At 37.3% G+C, this 19,730-nt stretch overlaps 1 protein-coding gene across 2 annotated transcripts in view; it reads left to right on the forward strand.

Moving 5' to 3' along the window:
- Positions 1–19,730, forward strand: part of CCDC73 (coiled-coil domain containing 73) — a 172,946-nt gene that overhangs the window by 10,212 nt on the left and 143,004 nt on the right. For both annotated transcript variants that reach the window (XM_011965578.1, XM_011965579.1), the window contains exon 2: positions 18,916–19,065. In XM_011965578.1, the coding sequence (XP_011820968.1) occupies positions 18,931–19,065 (135 nt within the window). In that variant the 5' untranslated portion in view covers positions 18,916–18,930. The remainder of the gene's footprint in view (positions 1–18,915; positions 19,066–19,730) is intronic.

Below are 19,730 nucleotides of genomic sequence, written 5' to 3' on the forward strand. Positions count from 1 at the left end.
AGTTTCACTCTTGTCCAGGCTGGAGTGCAATGGCATGATCTTGGCTCACCACAACCTCTGCTTCCCGGGTTCAAGCTATTCTCCTGCCTCAGCCTTCCAAGTAGCTTGGATTACAGGCATGCGCCACCACACCCAGCTAATTTTGTATTTTTTAATAGAGATGGGGTTTCTCCGTGTTGGTCAGGCTGGTCTCGAACTCCTGACCTCCGGTGATCCGCCCACCTCGGTCTTCCAAAGTGCTGGGATTACAGGCGTGGGCCACTGTGCCTGGCCTGCTTTTTTTTTTTTAATGTATTAATTACTAATTCAACCCTAGACTTCTCTCAGTTACATAAAACTTTTTTTAGTAACTTAAAAACAGTTGATAATCTATTAATATCATTGTGTTGAGGAAGTTGCCACCAGCGCCTATTAAACCACTTTAATCTGGACTGGTTGCTCTCCATCTTCGTACAGGTGTCCTCTTGCTGTCTTCCTTCACCATGCTAGGGTTCCTTTCCTCTCTTTCTTGCATAGGATTGCTATAGAATAAATGTTTGTGTCTCCCCCAAATACATACGTTGGAACCTAATCCCCAGTGTGATAGTATTTGGTGGGGCCTTTGGGAGGTGATAGGTCATGAGGGCAGAGTCCTCTTGAATGGGATTAGCACCCTTATGAAAAGACCCCAGGAAAAAAAATTTAAAAAATAAAAATAAAAAGGCCTCAGAGAGTTTCCTTACCCCTTCCACCATGTGAGGACACAGGAAGCAGGACCTCACCAGACACTGAATCTGCTAGCACTTTGATCTAGGACTCCCCAGCTTCCAGAACTGTGAGAAATAAATTTCTGTTATTTATAAGCCACCCAGTCTGATACTTTGTTATAGTCATCTGAACAGATTAAGACAAGGATCCCCTGTTTCCTGGATCCTGCGCCTTTCTCCTCCTTACAGAAATCCTTAAGGAACTTCCTGAGAAAGGGTGCATAGAAGGTAAATTGTTTTAGACACTGCATATCTGAAAATATATTCTGTCTTCATTGTTGACATGGCTGTTAAAATTACAATCTGGTAATCATTTTCCCTTTAAACTGAGGGCTTAGTTTCTTTATTCTAGCTTCCATTATGGATATTGAAGATTCCAGTGTAATTCTTGATCTTTTGTAAGAATTTTTTTTTTTCTTTCTGGAAGCATATAGGATCTTTTCATTTCCTCTAGTGTTCTGTTATTTCACCATGATGTGTGTTGGTGCTGGCACTTGATGGGCTCTTTTAATATGCAAAGTTATATTGTTTAGTTCTGGGAAAATTGATTTAGAAACTTTTTGATGACTTCTCCAATTTCTTTGTTCACTCTTTCTGGGACTTTTAGGGTACAGTTATTGGGACTTCTGGATTAATCCTCTAATTTTCTAATCTTTGTTTCTTCGATTTTCTATTTCTTTGACTTTTTGCTTCTTTTTGCAAGATTTCTTTGACTTTGTCTTCTAATCCTTTTATTGGATTTTTCATTTCTACTATCTTAGTTTTAATAGGAACTGTTTATTTCTGTGAAGCATCTTTTTTTCATCAACGTAATATACACTCTTATCTCTTCATAAGAAAGTTGGTGCTGTACTGAACACTATGGATAAGAAAATAATTTTTAAAAGAATGTTAATAATATTTATTTTGAAAGAGTTTCCTTTGCTTAATGTTTGCTTCCTCTGAATTGGTTTTTAAAATTTCAGTTTGTTCTAATCTTTGTCTTTGAAATTAGACACTTTCCCTTAAAAGTCTATTGGTTTTTCACCCTCTGCTCTGTATTTAGCAATGGGGTACCAGAAAGTGAATTAGAGGTTATGTATGCATGGATATAGTCTATTGACTATGGACTTCATCTTAGGGTTATCTGACTAGAATATTTGGTGAGGAAACTCCTGTTATATTATTATGTCTTTTCTCTTAGCCTGGTCAAATTCCCTAGAACAGTAGTCCCCAACTTTTTGGCACCAGGGACTGGTTTTGTGGAAGACAATTTTTCCACAGACTGGGACTAGGGGAGGATGGTTTCAGGATGATTCAGGCACATTACAACTTATTGTGCACTTTATTTCTATTACATTGTAATATATAATGAAATAATTATACAACTCACCATAAAGTAGAGTCAGTGGGAGCCCTGAACTTGTTTTCCTGCAACTATATCGTCCCATCTGGGGGCGATGGGAGACAGTGACAGATCATCAGGTATTAGATTCTCATAAGGAGCATGCAACCTAGATCCCTCTCATGCACAGTTCACAACAGGGTTTGCACTCCTATGAGAATCCAAAGCTGCCCCTGATCTGATAGGAGGCAGCTCAGGTGGAAATGCGAACAATGGGGAGTGGCTGTAAATACAGATGAAGCTTCACTTGCTCTCGTGCCATCATTTACCTCCTGCTGCGTGGCCTGGGGTGTTCCTAACAGGCCACGGACCAGTATCCATTTGTGGCCTGGGGGTTGGGGACTCCTGCCTTAGAAAACACACACTTCCAATCTGCTGCCTCAAGAGCTATCTGGCTGTTAGCAGCTGTTAGAGCTGTGGAGAAGGAAGACTGATGGATATCTCAATATTTGATATACACGTTTTTCTATATAGTAGCCACCCCGACCCTTTCTCAGCTGCACCTGGTATCCCAGTGAACCCATTCCAGAGGCTCAGTTTTGTCATCATCAGAACAACTTCCAATCTTCTGCTCAGGTGAGAGAGGGCAGTCACCTGTCTAACCAGAAAGACAGAGGGAATCTGTGGGTCTTCTTAAACTCACTTTCAAGTAGTCATCCTATTTTTGGCTTCACCTTTACCTTCACCTTTAGAGGTACCTGGGATCAGCAGACTCTGTTGGCAGAGGAGGGGAGAAAGACTAGAGAGTGATGTAAATCAAATTGCTTCTCAGGTTTCCCCATTGCTGGCTTAGCTTTCTCAGGTGCGATAAATATTTCTACTTTTTTATCTGTCTGCTAAAAAACAGAGTTTTATTGTTTTTGTCTTAGATACCATTTTGTTTGTTCTAAGGCTTATGCCTTAAATCACCCACTGTCATTTTATTAGACTGGAGATAAATACCTCTGTTCAGTCCACTATCTTTAATTAGAAGACTCTGAGTCCTGCTTTTATTATTGTTGATGTTTCTAACAAAGTGTTAACATAAATATTTTCTGTTATAAACTCCATAAACACTTTCTCTTTTGAGACAGGGTCTCACTATGTTGCCCAGGCTGGAATGCAGTGGCGTGATCTTGGCTCACTGCAACCTCCGCCTTCTGGGCTCAAGCAATCCTCCTACCTCAGCCTCCTGAGTAGCTGGGACTACAGGCACGCACCACCACACTTGGGTAACTTTTTAAACTTTTTGTAGAGATGGGATCTTGCCATGTTTCCCAGGCTGGGGATAAACTTTTGAGAGGCACTATAATGTAGTAGTTAAGAGTACAACCCTGGAACCTGATTGCTGAGTTCATGTCTTGGTTCCACCTTACTGTATATCCCTGGGCAAGTCACTTAATCTCTCTATGCCTTAGCTTTCTTGTTTAGAAATGAAAATGGTAATAGTAAACATCTCATAAAGTTGTTTGGAGAACTAAATATGAAGTGTTAGAAGACAGTTTTGCATGTATTAAGTGCTCAACAAATATTAGCCATTATTATGTAAGTGGCTACATATATTCTATTACATAGTGATAACTTAATTGACTATTTTTCTATTACTGAACATTTAAGTTGTTTCCAACTTTTCTTTCTTGTTTTTTATTGTAAATATTTAGTCGTAAACATCTGTTAACATAAAACTTTTTCTGCATTTAGGATTTTTTTCTTTTGAATAAATTCTTAGAAGTTGAGTCAGCGTAGAATAGTTTATGACTTTTGAGACATTCTAAGTTGTTTTTTGAAAGGATTGCTTCCATTTACATTTCTACCAGAAGTATTTGAATGCCTCTTTTACAATTTTTTTTTTACTAGCACAGTACTGTTATTTTAAAAAAACCTTTGCTAATTTGATAGGTAAATATGTTATTTTATTTTATTTTATTTATTTATTTATTTATTTATTTATTTGAGACAGAGCCTTCCTGTGTTGCCCAGGCTGGAGTGCAGTAGTATAATCTTGGCTCACTGCAACCTCTGCCTCCTGGGTTCAAGTGATTCTCATGCCTCAGCCTCCCGTGTAGCTGGGATTACAGGCATGTGCCATCACACCTGGCTAATGTTTGCATTTTTAGTAGAGATGGGGTTTCGCCATGTTGACCAGGCTGGTTTCGAACTCCTGGCCTCAAGTGATCTGCCTGCCTCGGCCTCCCAAAGTGCAGAGGTTACAGGCATGAGTCACCGCACCCAACCTGGTGTTATTTTAACATATACTTTTTTTAGATTACCATTGAGGTGCTCACTTTTAATCCAAAGAAAAAAGAGTGATTATTTTTATTTTCTATTTTAGCTCATTTAGAGATGTATGGTAAGCTATTATGAAAAGCTCTTGTTTATTAACCTGCATACATTCTTACCCTTTCCTGATAATAGCACCTCGCATTTCCTTAAGTAGTCCTCTTCACTTTCTTAGGCATGTGATATTTTTGAGGTTAACCTGGATTGACTTCACTTCTAGCTCCAAAGATTACTGTTGTTGAACTGTGCTTCAGTCATTCTCCTAAGCTTAGTAATTGGGTAATTGGTTCAGGAATGGGAAGGTAATCCAAACAGGCCTAAATGGGAACTTTAGGACTCTTGTCGGGACACAAACTCTCTTTTTCTTGCTGGAAGAAGGAACAAGAAAATATTTAGCTCCAGTAGCTGCCTATAATCTTTTGGCATTATTAATTGACAGCCTATTGAGAATGTAGCCAATATTGAGGTAGCATAGGCAAACATTAAAACATAACAATCAAGGTGCTGGTCACATTGCTGGTCTGAAGTCAAACCTAATTTTAGACTTTTTAGTCAAATAAGCCAATATATTTACTTTTTGTCTTAAAGCCGGCTTAAGTTGTGTTTTCTGTATTTGGAACTGAAAGTACCCTACTCACTGAGTTAGCGGAAATGGTTAGAAAAGTTCTTCCTATTTTTTTTTTTTTTTGCCCCACATGAAGGCATAATTAGAAAATAATAACATAGTATTTGTATAGTGCAGAGAGGCAAGTGGACAAAACTACTCTTCACAGGTTGCAACCAGCCCTAGGTGTTTTGGTCTTCCCAGGCTGTGCCAAGCAGTTTGCAGTACTGAGAGAATCAATGACCGTTAATTCCTGTAACATATTCATGGAACATGAATACTTGTGATGTATTCATGGGACATTGTCCTAGCACATCAGTTGGAACGTTGGCCCGGAGATTGTTTACTTAAGACCATAGGATTGATTACCATATGTTTTGCTTATTTGCTCCTTTCATAACACTCCTAACTCCAATTATACATTTTTAAAGTTTACCGAATGGAGAAATACTTAATCTTCTTAATTACTTGTCCTGGTTCATATTTTGGGAATATTTGCACATTTTTAGGTATTTAGCATCAGTTTTCTCTGATTTTTTTTTTTTTTTTTTTTTTTTTTTTTTTTTTTTTTGAGACGAAGTCTCACTCTTGTCCCCCAGGGTGGAGAGCACAATGGCGCAATCTCAGCGCACTGCAAAGTTCAAGCAATTCTCCTGCCTCAGCCTCCCGAGTAGCTGGGATTACAGGCGCTTGCCACCATGCCCGGCTAATTTTTGTATTTTTAGTAGAGACGGGATTTCACCATGTTGGCCAGGCTGGTCATGAACTCCTGACCTCAGGTGATCCGCCCACCTCAGCCTCCCAATGTGCTGGGATTACAGGCAGGAGCCACCACGCCCGGCCTTCTCTGATTCTTAATACAAAAGATTACAACTGGCCTCAAGTTTCTCAGTTCCATTGTTAAGGCCAGATTACAGTGCTCGCAGTTTTGCCTACTTCTTTTTTTTTTTGAGACGGAGTCTCGCTCTGTCGCCCAGGCTGGAGTGCAGTGGCCAGATCTCAGCTCACTGCAAGCTCCGCCTCCCGGGTTCTCGCCATTCTCCTGCCTCAGCCTCCCGAGTAGCTGGGACTACAGGCGCCCGCCACCTCGCCCGGCTAATTTTTTGTATTTTTTAAGTAGAGACGGGGTTTCACCGTATTAGCCAGGATGGTCTCGATCTCCTGACCTCGTGATCCGCCCGTCTCGGCCTCCCAAAGTGCTGGGATTACAGGCTTGAGCCACGGCGCCCAGCCTTGCCTAGTTCTTTAACTCAGCATTTGATAAATTAAAACAAGAAAACAAAAAAATATTTTTCTAGACAAAATTTAAACTTCCAGTACATATTTTAAAAACATCCAGTGACCAAATGAGCATTTGCATGCTCATGTTAATGTGTTTCAGTGGTTGTCACACTTTAGTAGTTTGTTAAAACACAGGATTGCTGGGCCTTACCCCCATTTTCTGACTCAGTAAATCTGAGATAGATTTGAGAATGTTCATTTCTAACAAGGTCTTAAGTGTTGCTGATATTGTTGGTCCAGGAACTGCACTTTGAAAACCACTTATTTATTTCATAATAATATGGAATGTTATTATTTTATTGTTGTTTTAACATTTTTTATTATTAAGCAGATAAGTAATATGGTTTTCTGCTCTCAACATAAAGAGATAGTATTCCCAGATTCTTAAGATATTTGGCTAATGATTTTGAATGTAGAGTATTTAAGACAAATAGTCTATATATAGCAAGAAACACATACCAAGTCACATAACAAATGCACTTTAAAGTGTATTTCTGATAAATAAGTAACATTTTGACATTGACTTGCCATAGAAAATAGAAGGAACAGTTTGATGAAAATAATTTAGCCTTCTTTATAAATAAAAATCACAAATACACATGTAGCAAACTTCTTAAATCATCACCTTAAATCTCTTTTGTATATGTTGGAATATGAGTAACAGATGAGATCTATTCAAAGAAATATACCTTTCTTATAAAATATTAGTAATGTTTAAAATATTATTATTATACATAATGATAACTTCTAAAGAGTCTCAATAGTATAGAAAGTGAAATCTGACATAGTTGTAGATTTTTCCTGTATTTTCTTCAGAATTATTTATTAATTTACCCTATTAGGGTTGTTAATCCAGCTAAAAATCTGTTGTAAGCCTTCAACAGTGCTGATCTTTTAAAATATGGGCATGTATTTTTGCATTAAACTTAACATTTGTTGTCAGATTAGGAAACAGTTTTAGAAAAACTGGTTTTTATTTCTCCAGGGTTACACAGTGATGGCTGGGTGTGGTAGCTCACACCTATAATCCCAGCACTTTGGGAGGCTGAGGTGGGCAGATCCGTTGAGGTCAGGAGTTCGAGACCAGCCTGGCCAACATGGTGAAACCCCATCTTTACTAAAATGCAAAAATTAGCTGGGTGTGGTGGTGTGTGCCTATGTCCCAGCTACTTGGGAGGCTGAGGCAGGAGAATCACTTGAACACAGGAGGTGGAGGCTGCAGTGAGCTGAGATCGCACCACTGTACTCCAGCCTGGGTGACAGAGGAAGACTCCATCTCAAAAAAAAAAAAGAAAGAAAAAAGAAAAAAAAGATTACATAGAGAAAGTAGTCAAGTTTTCTCTCAAGTCTAAGACTTCTAACTTTAAGTTCAATGATTTTGTTTTTTTTAACCATACTCTGTAGGAAGAAGTACTCTATAAACCCCAGAGAAGCAATTTGAGGATCAAAGGAAAAATATAAGGGAAATTGCTTTGTTAGGTAAGGGGTTGTATATATATACATATGTATACATATAGGTATATGCCATGGAGTTGGGGGAGTGAATGAAAGAGAGTAAAACAGTTCTTGCCTTTCAGAAACATCCCATTGGAGAGGCAGATTGAACATACAAAGAATTGGAGAATTCTTGTTAAACTATAGTGTTGAATTTAAGCACACAACATGAATTTAGAAAATGGAAGAGTTATTGTGGTTTAGAATGGCCAAGGAAGGGTTCCTGGAGAGAAGACACCTTGAAATGGGCATAAAATATGGATAGATAAGTGGAGTGAGTAAAAAATTATTCTAGATACAGAGGTGAAGATGAACATGGATTAGTAGGAGACAGTAAGGAAACTGTAATAGAGGAAGTCTTTTGGGGCCAGAAGATTAAAGTTGAAAAAGGGGATAAAACTAGAAATTGAGGAACCCTGAAATATTAGGCACAGGAATTTGGGCTTGATTTGTATACAAAAAGAATTCTCTTGACTTTGGAAATTGATGAGGTTTGGGTGATGTTTTGCAAAATAATTCTGGAGAAAATATGCACAATAGATTGAAGTGGGAGAGACGATTAAATAAAGGGATAACAGGAAAAGGTGATTATAATTCATGTCTGAGGTAATGAGGATCTGACTAGATTGATAGCAGTAGGAGTAGTGATGCAGAATGAATCTAAGAGCAAATTAGAAGGAAGAACAAACAGGTCCATTTAGAGATTAGATTTAGGGGATGAAGGAGAAAGTTAAAGTGACAGTGTGGTTGACAGAGAAAGTGAGCAAGAGGTGGAGAAGCAGAGAGAGAGAAAGAGAAAGATGTCAAAGATTTTGTGAATGTTCACTGGAGATTAAAATAGAATACAAGATACTACTGACAACAATGAAATCAAAAAGACTTGAGAGAGAAGAAAAAGTACACATTTTGATTTGTTAAATTTGATGTGAAAAAATGCAAGTGAGTACTTTAGAAATTGCTGAAGATGAATTGGGAATCTGTCACATGGCAGTTGTGTGATAGAACTTTGGAGCTGGAAATAAATTAAGAGATAAAATAAAAAAGGAGATACAAAAAGGTCAAAGCATGTGAAAACATAGCTTTGTTAATATTTTATTGTTAATAAAACAGATTTGTTAATATTAAAGGATTCCCAATATGTTGCTCTTTGAATGAAGCAGAGGTCACTAACTAAATACCCTCAGGAACTAGGTAAGTGAGATAGATTTATTTAATATTCAACTAATATTTATTTAATCTCATGTATTATGCTATATCTGGTCATGTCCTAGGTGCTGAAGTCACTGCATGGCCAAAGTAGAGGAGATTTTGACCTCACAAAACTAGTATTTTAAAGGAGGAGGTATAATAAATAAAATTAACACATAATCAACATAATTTAAGATAATTTAGGGTAATGGTAAGTGCTCTGGAGAAAATAAAACAGGATAGATAATATGCTAAAGAGTGATTAGGTGTGGTGCTTACTGAAGAGGTAACATTTGACCTGAGACTGCAGAAACATGAAGGAAATTCTGTGTAAAGATATGGATATAGAGCATTCCAGATAGAAGGAACAGCAAGCCTGTAGGCCTTAAAGCTGGAATACATTTGGTATGTTTTTGAACTGAAAGATTTATTCAGTGTCTATTGTGTTCCAAATACTTTGCTAGGCTCTGGGGGATACAACAGTGGCTAAAGTGGCAACACTGGCTCCTCAAGCTGAGTGGCAAAGAAATCATCTATATTTGGTGCACCATCTGGTAGACAGTTCTATTGGTAAATTGATGTATTTAATGTAAATGATAAACTATATAAACATATAATTTTTAAAATGTTATTTTTTCCTCATATTTTTTTATCAGAGAATATTTAAGGCCTAGATATATATCACTTTTTCCATAACACTCTCCTTAAAACCTTCCTGTGGACAGAATTAATTGCTTTGTCATTTGTATTTTTATAGGTACTTTGCATATGTTTCTGTTCTGGTGCTTATCATGCTGTTGGCTTCCATGTCTATCTCTCCAACCAGATTGTGAACACTATCCTGAAAAACTTGCATTGTGCTGTACATATGCTAGGAAGCTAATCAATGTTTCTTTAATCAACTGTTCTATGAAATTATGAGAAATGATAAATAATTGTTTTAAGTTGAGAATTATTTGTTATAGTCATAGATTCAATGTTTTTAGTTTTACTTTTTTAAATTCTGCTGTCCACATTGTCTCTTTTCTCCAAGTTCCTTTTCTTATATTTGCTTTTCATCTCTTTCATGGTTTTCTGAAATGCCATCATGTATTTTTTGAGGACCAGTGTTGTTCAAGTTGTTCTATGCATGGTAGAGTTTATATAATTAAATAGGAGGTGAGTTTTGAAATCCTTTTTAGAACCTTAAATTAAAGATGGTAGATTGACCACATCCATTTATTTTTCTCACGTTCATTAAAATACATGAAAAGGGTTTTAACTCACAGGGACAAAAGAGAACAGGTGATGATTTAACAGAATCTGTCAGAAAGCAAATAGAGGAGCATTGTGACTGACTTAAAAGTTCAGAAGTTTGCTTAGCACTTGGAAACAACAGGTACTTTGTGAGGCAGGAATAAGACTTGGGAATAAAAAGGGAGACTTGCTGAAAATATATGTATAGAGTACTTGAACCTTTCCAGGTCTCCTTCCCTGCAGAAGATGAGAGTTTGTGTGCTGGAAAAATGGAACCATGGCAATTCTAGTTAGGAGTACACCAGATAAAGCAGATGACAGGGATGAAGCATGGGGCTGAAAATGAAAATTAAGTAAAAATCTACTCATTGAACTATGGAATCCTTACCTTCTACTATCATGCTTCTGTCAGAAGGCATACTGCCAGATAAAATTCCCTACCTTCTTCTCTTCAAACTTCAGGACAGGAAAATGGAGAGTTTTCTGGGGAAAATGAAACACCTGAGAGAAAATATGTCTACATATTGACATTACGGAGGTGAACCCCTAATGAAAAATCTGTTTCGTTACCTGATCACCTAGTAGTGAAACCTATCAATCAATAAGCCCTCCCTCAGTGCTTCTATTCCCTTTTTTTTTTTTTTTTTTTTTTTTTTTTTTTTTTTTTTTTTTTTTTGAGGCAGGGTCTTGCTCTGTTACCCAGGCTAGAGGGCAGCAATGCGATCATAGCTCCCTGAAACCTGAAACTCCTGGGCTCAAGTGATTCTCCAACCTCAGCCTTCCAAGTAGCGGGAGATGTGTGCCACCATGCCTGACTTTGTGTGTGTGTGTGTGTGTGTGTATGTGTGTGTGTGTGTGTGTGTGAGAGAGAGAGAGAGAGAGAGAGAGAGAGAGAAAAAAAAAAAGATGGGGGTCTCACTGTATTTCCCAGACTGGTCTTGAACTCCTGGATTCCAGTGATCCTCCTGCCTCAGCCTTCCAAAGTTCTGAGATTACAGGGGTGAGCCACCACTCCTGGTTCCATTCAATTTTTAATGTATCATTCCACTTTTTAAGAATAGTTTTATTGAGATGTAGTTTCCATACGATATGGTTGACTCATTCAAAGTGTGCAATTCAGTAATTTTTAGTATATTCACAGCTGTTTATCCATCACCACAATCAATTTTAGAACATTTTAACACCTCAAAAAGAAACCCCATACTCATTAGCAGTCTTTCACTATTCCTCTGCAATCCCGCTTCAACCCTGCAACCTAAGCAAACATAGATCTACTTTATGTCTCTGTGGATTTGCTTATTCTGGACATTTCATATAAGTTGAATTATTAAATATGTGGCCTTTTGTGACTGACTTCTTTCATTTAATGTAACGTTTTCAAGGTTCATCCATGTTGTTGCATGTATCATTACTTCTTCCTTTCTTATTGTGGACTAACATTCTATTTTGTAGATATGCTACATTTTATTTATCCATTCACCAGTTGATAGGCATTTGGGTTGTTTCCATTTTTTGGTTATTATGATTAATGCTGTTATGAATATTTGTGTGTAGTATTCTCTTGGAAATTGAAATGGAATTGCTGAGTCATATGGTAACTTTATGTTTAACCTTTTGAGGAACTACCTAGGCTGTTTTCTGGTTGTACCATTTTATATTCCCACTAGCAGTTTATGAAGGTTCCAATTTCTCACATCTTTGTCAACATTTGTTATTATTTGTCTTTTTGATTATAGTGTGTCATTCTATTTTCAAACTTCAATAGTTCAAATAATAGAATAACTAACACCTTTATAACCTTACCTAGATTTCACCAGTTACTAAAAATCTGCTATGTTTGTTTTATCTCTCTATATACCTCTCTTTCCTGAATCTGTTGAAAGTAACTTGTAAGCATCATGATACTTTGCTCTGAGATACTTGAAACTTGTATCTCCTTAAACAAGGACAAGTATGTTCTGCTTTGTAGCCATCTAAGAAATCTAGTATTGATTTAGGAATGTTATCTCAATATACTATACTCAATATTCGAATTTTCTCATTTTTCCTCCAAATGCCCTCAATAGCTATTCGTTTTTTCAATCTGGGATCTGATTAAAGTTCCTACATTGCATTTGGTAGTCATGTCTCTTTGTTGTTCTTTAAGCTAGAACAGTCCCCCTGCTTTAGTTTTTTATGATATTGACTAATGCATTACTTATAAATATAAACAGACAGCTGAGGATCATCTGACATTTGAGAAAACCACAGAAGAGATGAAAACCAAATGGGAGAAAAGGAACTTGGAGAAAAGAGACAATGTAGAGAGCAGAATAAAAAAATTAAACTAAAAATATTGAATCTGTGGCTACATAGCAAATTACCTCCAACTTAATGGTTTAAAATAACAGTGATTTATTATTTCTCCTAATTTTGTGAGTTTGTTGGATTGTTTTTCTGCTGGTCTTGCCTAGGCTCTCTTGCAACTGCACCTGCGTTTGTAGATTGTTGTGGGGATTAGCCCCAGCTGGGACATTTGGGATGGCTGGGCCTCCTGTCTCCATGTAGTCTTTGATTCTGAACTTCTTGTTCTTTGCATGACATGGCATGGCAGGTTCAGAGCAATATTTTCAAAGAGCAAAGACTTCAAGGCCTACTGACCAAAACAAATTGTAAGGCAATCCTAGTTTCAAGGGAGTAGAGACATAGATTTCATCTCTGGAATGGAGAAGTGACCCTATTACATTTCAAATGAGATGATGGGACGAATTTGTCACCATTAAGCAATTTATCAGTTTACCTCTTTTACATTTCTCACACAAGCAAAACATGTTCACTTTCGTCCCAAGACTTCAAAAAATCTCAACCCCAAACAGTATTGGGCTCAAAGTCCAGCGTTACTTGATCCGCATTGGTTTGAATGTGGTTCATGCTCTTTGGCTGCAGCTTGTCAAGTATTATTCCTCTTGATCCAGAGATCTATGGACTAAAAAACTATTTGCCTCTCACACATTCAATACACAATGGTGAGACAGGGATGTGATAACCACAGTAGATGCTTTCGTTCAAAAAGGGGAGGAATAGTGGCATTTAGCAGTCACTAGTTCATAGCATTTCTGAAATGCAAGTGGGCACAAGTTATCAGGGGCATGGGATATTTCTTGATTAGATCTCCATTCCGCAACCAGGGAATGGTCCCCTAGTACATTGTTTTCATCTTGGCCATACCTTTGAATTCTTGGCTTAGCTGCTTGAAAGGCCCCTCCTTTTGCATAAAACATGGCCTCTGCTTGCAAATGGTTGTTGTTTTAGTCTTGCTTTCTACCCATTGTTCTTTGGTGGTCCAAAGGCCTCTTTTTAACCGTGTCAGTCCTTTTTAGTCCAAGCTGGCAGTGCTGCTGCCAGTACAATTTTTAAAAAACCGAAACCAAACAAACACAAAACTTTCTGGGGTTTCTATGAATCTTTTCTCCAAAGTCAATCTTTTTAGGACAAATTTCTCCTACCTTGGGCATGTCAGGATGCTCTAAGATAATGCTCTTGAGATCCTTGTGTAAGGCTGCCTTGAATTTTTCCATGGTCTTAAAATGTTCTTAACATTCTTACCTGTGTTTTGATATTTATTTGAGCTATTTCTCACTGTGAAAACTTCTGTTGATTGGATGTTAAACGATTTTATTTTCCAGCCCAGCATATCTTGGGCCTTTTCGTGTAGTATATCCTCCAAAGTTGACTTATGAACCTGAACAATTTCTTTTTGACTTCATCTCTCTCCCCATACTTTCAATATTCAGCTAAAAAAAAGTCAGTTTACACTTCCAGTATTCTGCCTAGAAGTAACCTTAGTCAGGTCCACAATTTGACTAGGTACATTTTCTCTCTTTCAAGTTACTGCAGACAATACTTTGTCCAGTTATTTCTGGACGTCTTTGCAGACTCCAGTAACAGTTTCTTTATCGCTTTTCCAGTTTCCATAAACAGTCTTTCTGCCACCCTCTTTGTGATTGTGGAATTTTTTTCATAGCATCCTGGTTTTGTTCTAGAAACACAAGAACCTCTCTTATCTGGTAATTATTTATATATTGTTACATATTGTTTAGTGGGCACAAATTCTTCCCATTGTGTATCTACACCCCTTTACAATGTGACCTTGTTTCTTCCATCTAGAATTGGAATCAATTTCTTCACCCCTTTGAATCTAGAATAGCTTTATGAAATGCTTTAGTTAATAGAATGTGGCAGAGTTGACACTGGATGAGCTCTACAGTGTGGGCTTCAAGGGGATTTGCAGTTTCTGCCTTTGAACTCTTAAAAATACCCCCCAGAGATCACCATGCTATGTAGAAGTCTGGGGTGAAAACCATGTGAAGAAAGACACCCATAAGTTCCAGCGTTTCCAGCTGAATTCAGTCCTAACTAAGCAAATCTAACAACTGAATAAACTTGTATAAAACAGCCTACATAAAATCAGCAGACAAACAACCCAGCCAGTCCACGAAATGATGACAAATAATAAATTAGTGCTGTAAGCCATTAGGTTTTGGGTGGTTAGTTATACAGCAATAACTAATACAGAAATCAGCACTGGAAGTGAAAGGATACCATAATAAAAATCTAAAATATATGCCACTGGCTTTGGGACATTACAAGGATTCCAGATATAAAATGTATTGCGTAATAAAATAGTTACATATTGTAATGGTTGCTCAGCAATATGAAGGGACCACTTTAATTGGTGAGACCAAAATGACTTCTTGGAGGAAGAGATATTTTAGTGGATCCTTGAAAGATGGGTAAGATTTTGACAGATAAAAATGGGAGTAGAGGCCGGGCGCGGTGGCTCAAGCCTGTAATCCCAGCACTTTGGGAGGCTGAGACGGGCGGATCACGAGGTCAGGAGATCGAGACCATCCTGGCTAACACGGTGAAACCCCGTCTCTATTAAGAAATACAAAAAACTGGCCGGGCGAGGTGGCGGGCGCCTGTAGTCCCAGCTACTCGGGAGGCTGAGGCAGGAGAATGGCGTGAACCCGGGAGGCGGAGCTTGCAGTGAGCTGAGATCCGGCCACTGCACTCCAGCCTGGGGACAGCGAGACTCCGTCACAAAAAAAAAAAAAAAAAAAAAAGGGAGTAGGGATAAATATGGGAGAGAGCAATTGCTGGGTCATAGGGATGTCTGGTGGATTGTTTAAATGGCCACAATTTCTCCCCTCTCTGTAGTAACACTCTTTGAAATGTTCATTTTGTGTCTTCCTACATCAAAAGATGGAGTGTATTTCTCCATCCCTTGAATCTTGGCTGGTTTTGTGATTTGCTTTGATGAGTAGAATGTGACAGAAGCAGTGTTACTCCATATCTGAACCTGGGTCTCAGAAAGCCTTGAATGTTCTGCTCTTCCTCTTGGAACCCAGTCCAGCCACTATATAAATAAACCAAGACTACCTTACTATATGAGAGATATGTGGTCCAGTTGTCCTTGTACCACAGTGGACAGCGAACCCCTAGAAACAGACTCTTCAGACAGGCAGCTGATCACAGACTCATTAATAAACCCAGCAGGGAACAGAGGAACCATCCATCTGAGTCCAGCACAAATTAGCAATCTTCAGAATCCTGAGCTAAATAAAGCAAAAAATATTTAAATCATTGTTATTTTAAGTCATTATGTTTTGGGGAGGTTTGTTACACACATAAAGGGTATATATCTTCAATGTAATACTACCAAACTGTTTTCCAAAGTGGTCTTACCTGTTTACATACTGATGGTATCTGGGAGTTCCTATTGCTTCATTTCTTTACTAATTCTTGGTAATGTCAGACTTTGAAATTTTTGGCTGATCTGGTATGTTGTGGAATCTTGGCATTTTAATTTGCATATCCTTGATTACTAATGAAGCTAGGTACCTTTTCCTGGGTGTATTGGCCATTTGGATATCCTCTTTTATGAAGTACCTGTTCAGACATCTTGCAGATGTCTCTATTTGTTTGTCTTTGTCTTTTTCTTTTTTCTTTCTTTCTTTTATTTTTTTGAGAAGGGATCTCACACTGTCGCCTATGGTGGAGTGCAGTGGCACGATCAAGGCTCACTGCAGCCTCAAACTCCTGGGCTCAAATGACCCTACCACCTCAGCCTCCCCAGTAGCTGGGACTACAGGGGTGTACCACCACACCTGGCTAAGTGTATTCTTCTAGAATAAATTTTCATTTGCATCTGCAAAGTTCTTATGGGTATTATCAATCTGGAAGCATTTTAAATTATATTAATAGATTGAGATTTCTTTCACTATCCTATGAAGCAGCTTTTATTTAAAAATTAATATGAAATTAAACTGTTTACAACTTTCTGGGATAAGACTTTTTCCTCTTCTCTTTCTTTGTCTCTCCCTCCCTTTTCTTTTCCTTTATACTTTATTTGCTTGGCACCAAGGCACCTCTCCTGTAGAAGGTGGGTTACTTTTGGTTCAGCCTTACGTGAGAGTTTAACTCTTTTGAATTCTACTTAATGTAGTGAGTCTCTTATTAGATTTTGGTAAGCCCTAAATTTGAATCCTGTACGTTTTAAATCAGACTTCATAAAAGCTATAGTTTAATATTGCCTCATTTGTCAAGTCCCCACAGGGTAAAGATAGCTGTTAGTGCTTGGTCTACTTTTTGGTTCTTGCTCTCTTTTAGAATTTAGAATTTGGTTCCATAATTTTTTATTATCTTTTCAGTCTTTGATGCTTTTGAGAAGATTTTAAAATGTTTTATTTAGAATTTTTAGTTGTTTTTAGTAGGAGGATTGGTCCAAATAACGTACCTCATCATTTTCAGGAATGAAAATTTTCCTTTTAGAAAGTTTCTTTTATGCACATGCACTGCTGTTAATTTTATGTATTAACTTGGCTAGGCCATAGTACCCAGATGCTGGGACAAATACCAGTCTAGATAATGTTGTGAAGGTATTTTATGGCTGTGATTAACATTTAAATCAGCAGACTTTGAATAAAGCAAATTACTCTCCATAATGTGGGTGGGCCTCATCCAATCAGTTGAAGGCCAAAAGAGAAAAAGATTAGGGTTGTCCAAGGAAGTGGGAATTCTGCTTCCAGACTGCTTTTGAACTTGAGCTACAACATCAGCTCTTTCCTGAGTCTCTAACCTGCTGGTTGACCCTAAAGATTTCAGAGTTGGCAGTCCCCACAATTGTGTAAGCCAGTTCCCTAAAATGTCTCTCTCTATCTCTCTGCATGTGTGTGTGTGTATGTCTGTGTCTATATATATGTGCATATGAGTCTTTCACATATATACATACACCCCCCCACGTGGATATACACACATACCTATCCTATTCTGTTTCTCTGGAGAATGCTTATTAGTATAATACTTATCAGAATGGCTAAAATAAAAAAAATAGTGATAACACCAAATGCTGGCAGAAATTTGGAGAAACTGGATTACTTGCACATTGCCAGTGGGAATGGAAAATGGTACAGCCACTCTGGAAAATAATGTGGCAGTTTCCTTTACAACTAAAAATGGACTGAATATTCACTCAACCCAACAATTTTACTCTTGGGCATTTATCTCTAAGAAATGAAAAATTATGGTCACAGAGAAATGTGTACATAAATGTTTATAGCACCTTTATTCATAATAGTCACAAACTGGAAACTACTAAAATGTTATTCCGTGGGTGAGTAGTTAAGTAAATAATACATCCATACCACAAAATACTACTAAACAATAAAAAGGAATGAGTTATTGATACATGTAACAATTTGGATGAACCTAAAAAAAAAAGCCATAGGTTACATGATGTGTGATTCCATTTATGAGCACTCTTGAAATAACAAAATTACGGAGATAGATAACAGATTAGTATTTTCTCGGAGTTAAGGATGGGGGAAGAGAGTGGGTATGACAACAAAGAAGCTGCTTGAAGAAGCTTGTATTGATGCTAGAGTTCTGTATCTTAAATTGCGGTCGTAGTTATATGAAGCTATAAATATGATAAACTTGCCAAAAGCATATATACATACAGACACATACACACAAATAAGTACATGTATAACTGGTAAAGTGCTAATAAGCTCCATGGATTGTACCGAAGTCAGATGCACATTTTTAATACTGTACTCTTGTTGTACAAGATGTTAACATTTGCAGGGGTTATTAAGTGAATGGTGTATAGGACCTCACTGTACATTCTTTTGCAACTACCTGTGAATTGATAATTGTTTCATATTGAAAAGTTGAAAAGTTTCTTGCAGCCTGACTCATACATTTTCTGGGTTGAGAAAGGTATTTAACTATCTTGGTTTTTAATAAAAGGCAATTTTTACAGCCTTCATCTTCCAACTATGTTGAGTTTAAAGATTTCATATTACTATTCACATCATCTTCACAAAGAAACTTTATGTCAAGGCAAAGTTTAGGAAGCAGAATGTGTATCCCAGCTTTGGCATGAAGCAACTTGCCTGCAACGTCACGAACCCAGCCTTTAGAAGACTGGTGAGGAAAATTTGGCCTTTGAGCATACTCAGCTGCCAGAAAAGACTTCAACCATAGAGAAACAGAATAATACCATTGTTGCTAAGTGTTTTTTTGGTCAGCATTAGAGTGGAGTGATGACACAACTGTTAATCAGTGCTGAAATTGGCGGATTATGGGATACAGGTTGTCATATTTTTATGGTAACTATGCTTTTACTTGAAAAACCTAGATAAATTATTTTTTTCAGTTAAGACCTTTTTACATTACAGGAAATAAATATTAACATGGAAAACAACTTCAATACTGAGTCATCATCTACTTTTACTCTTCAAAGTTCTTCAGAGACATTGTTTTCTATTCAGCTGTTAGATTTCAAAACAAGTTTACTGGAAGCATTAGAAGAATTGCGTATGAGAAGGGTAAGCTCCTTTTTAAAATGCTTTTGTTAAATAAGAAAACTTGATTTTGTTTAGTTTATTGTTTTTTAAAGAATAAAAAAGACATAAAAATCCCTCTTGTTTAGAAATAAAATATATAGTCCAATTAATGAAGTAAAAGAGAATAGGACAGATTAAGTCAATGATCAGGGAATGGGAAATAAGAATTTGGAAACTAAAGCACAAAATAAAAGAGGGGTTTTCAGATTAAGTACCTGATAACTCAACTAGTATTTATTGAATCCCTGGGAGTGCACAGATAGCACCCTCTTTAGACACATGGCTGATGAAAAAGAATCGCTCTTGGGGAGATAACATTTTTGTTAAGGTTATTATACAGATGCCTATGAAATGATTAAATAATGAAACAAAGCAGTGTATGATTAAGTGACAAAATAAATGTATGTAGTAAATATTCTGGGTTAAAAGAATCAAATATCTTTACTTTAAAAAGTGGCAACTGGGATTTTTTCTTAAAGCATATGTCTAGTATAAAATTGTAAAAGACGAGGCAGGTGGATCACTTGAGGCCAGGAATTCGAGACCAGCCTGGCTAACATGGTGAAATGCCGTCTCTATTAAAAATAAAAAAAATTGGCTGGATGTGGTGGCACATGCTTGTAGTCCCAGCTGCTGAGTCCCAAGAA

This window comes from Mandrillus leucophaeus, unplaced genomic scaffold, assembly GCF_000951045.1.
Source record: "Mandrillus leucophaeus isolate KB7577 unplaced genomic scaffold, Mleu.le_1.0 Scaffold73, whole genome shotgun sequence".
Lineage (NCBI taxonomy): Eukaryota > Metazoa > Chordata > Mammalia > Primates > Cercopithecidae > Mandrillus > Mandrillus leucophaeus.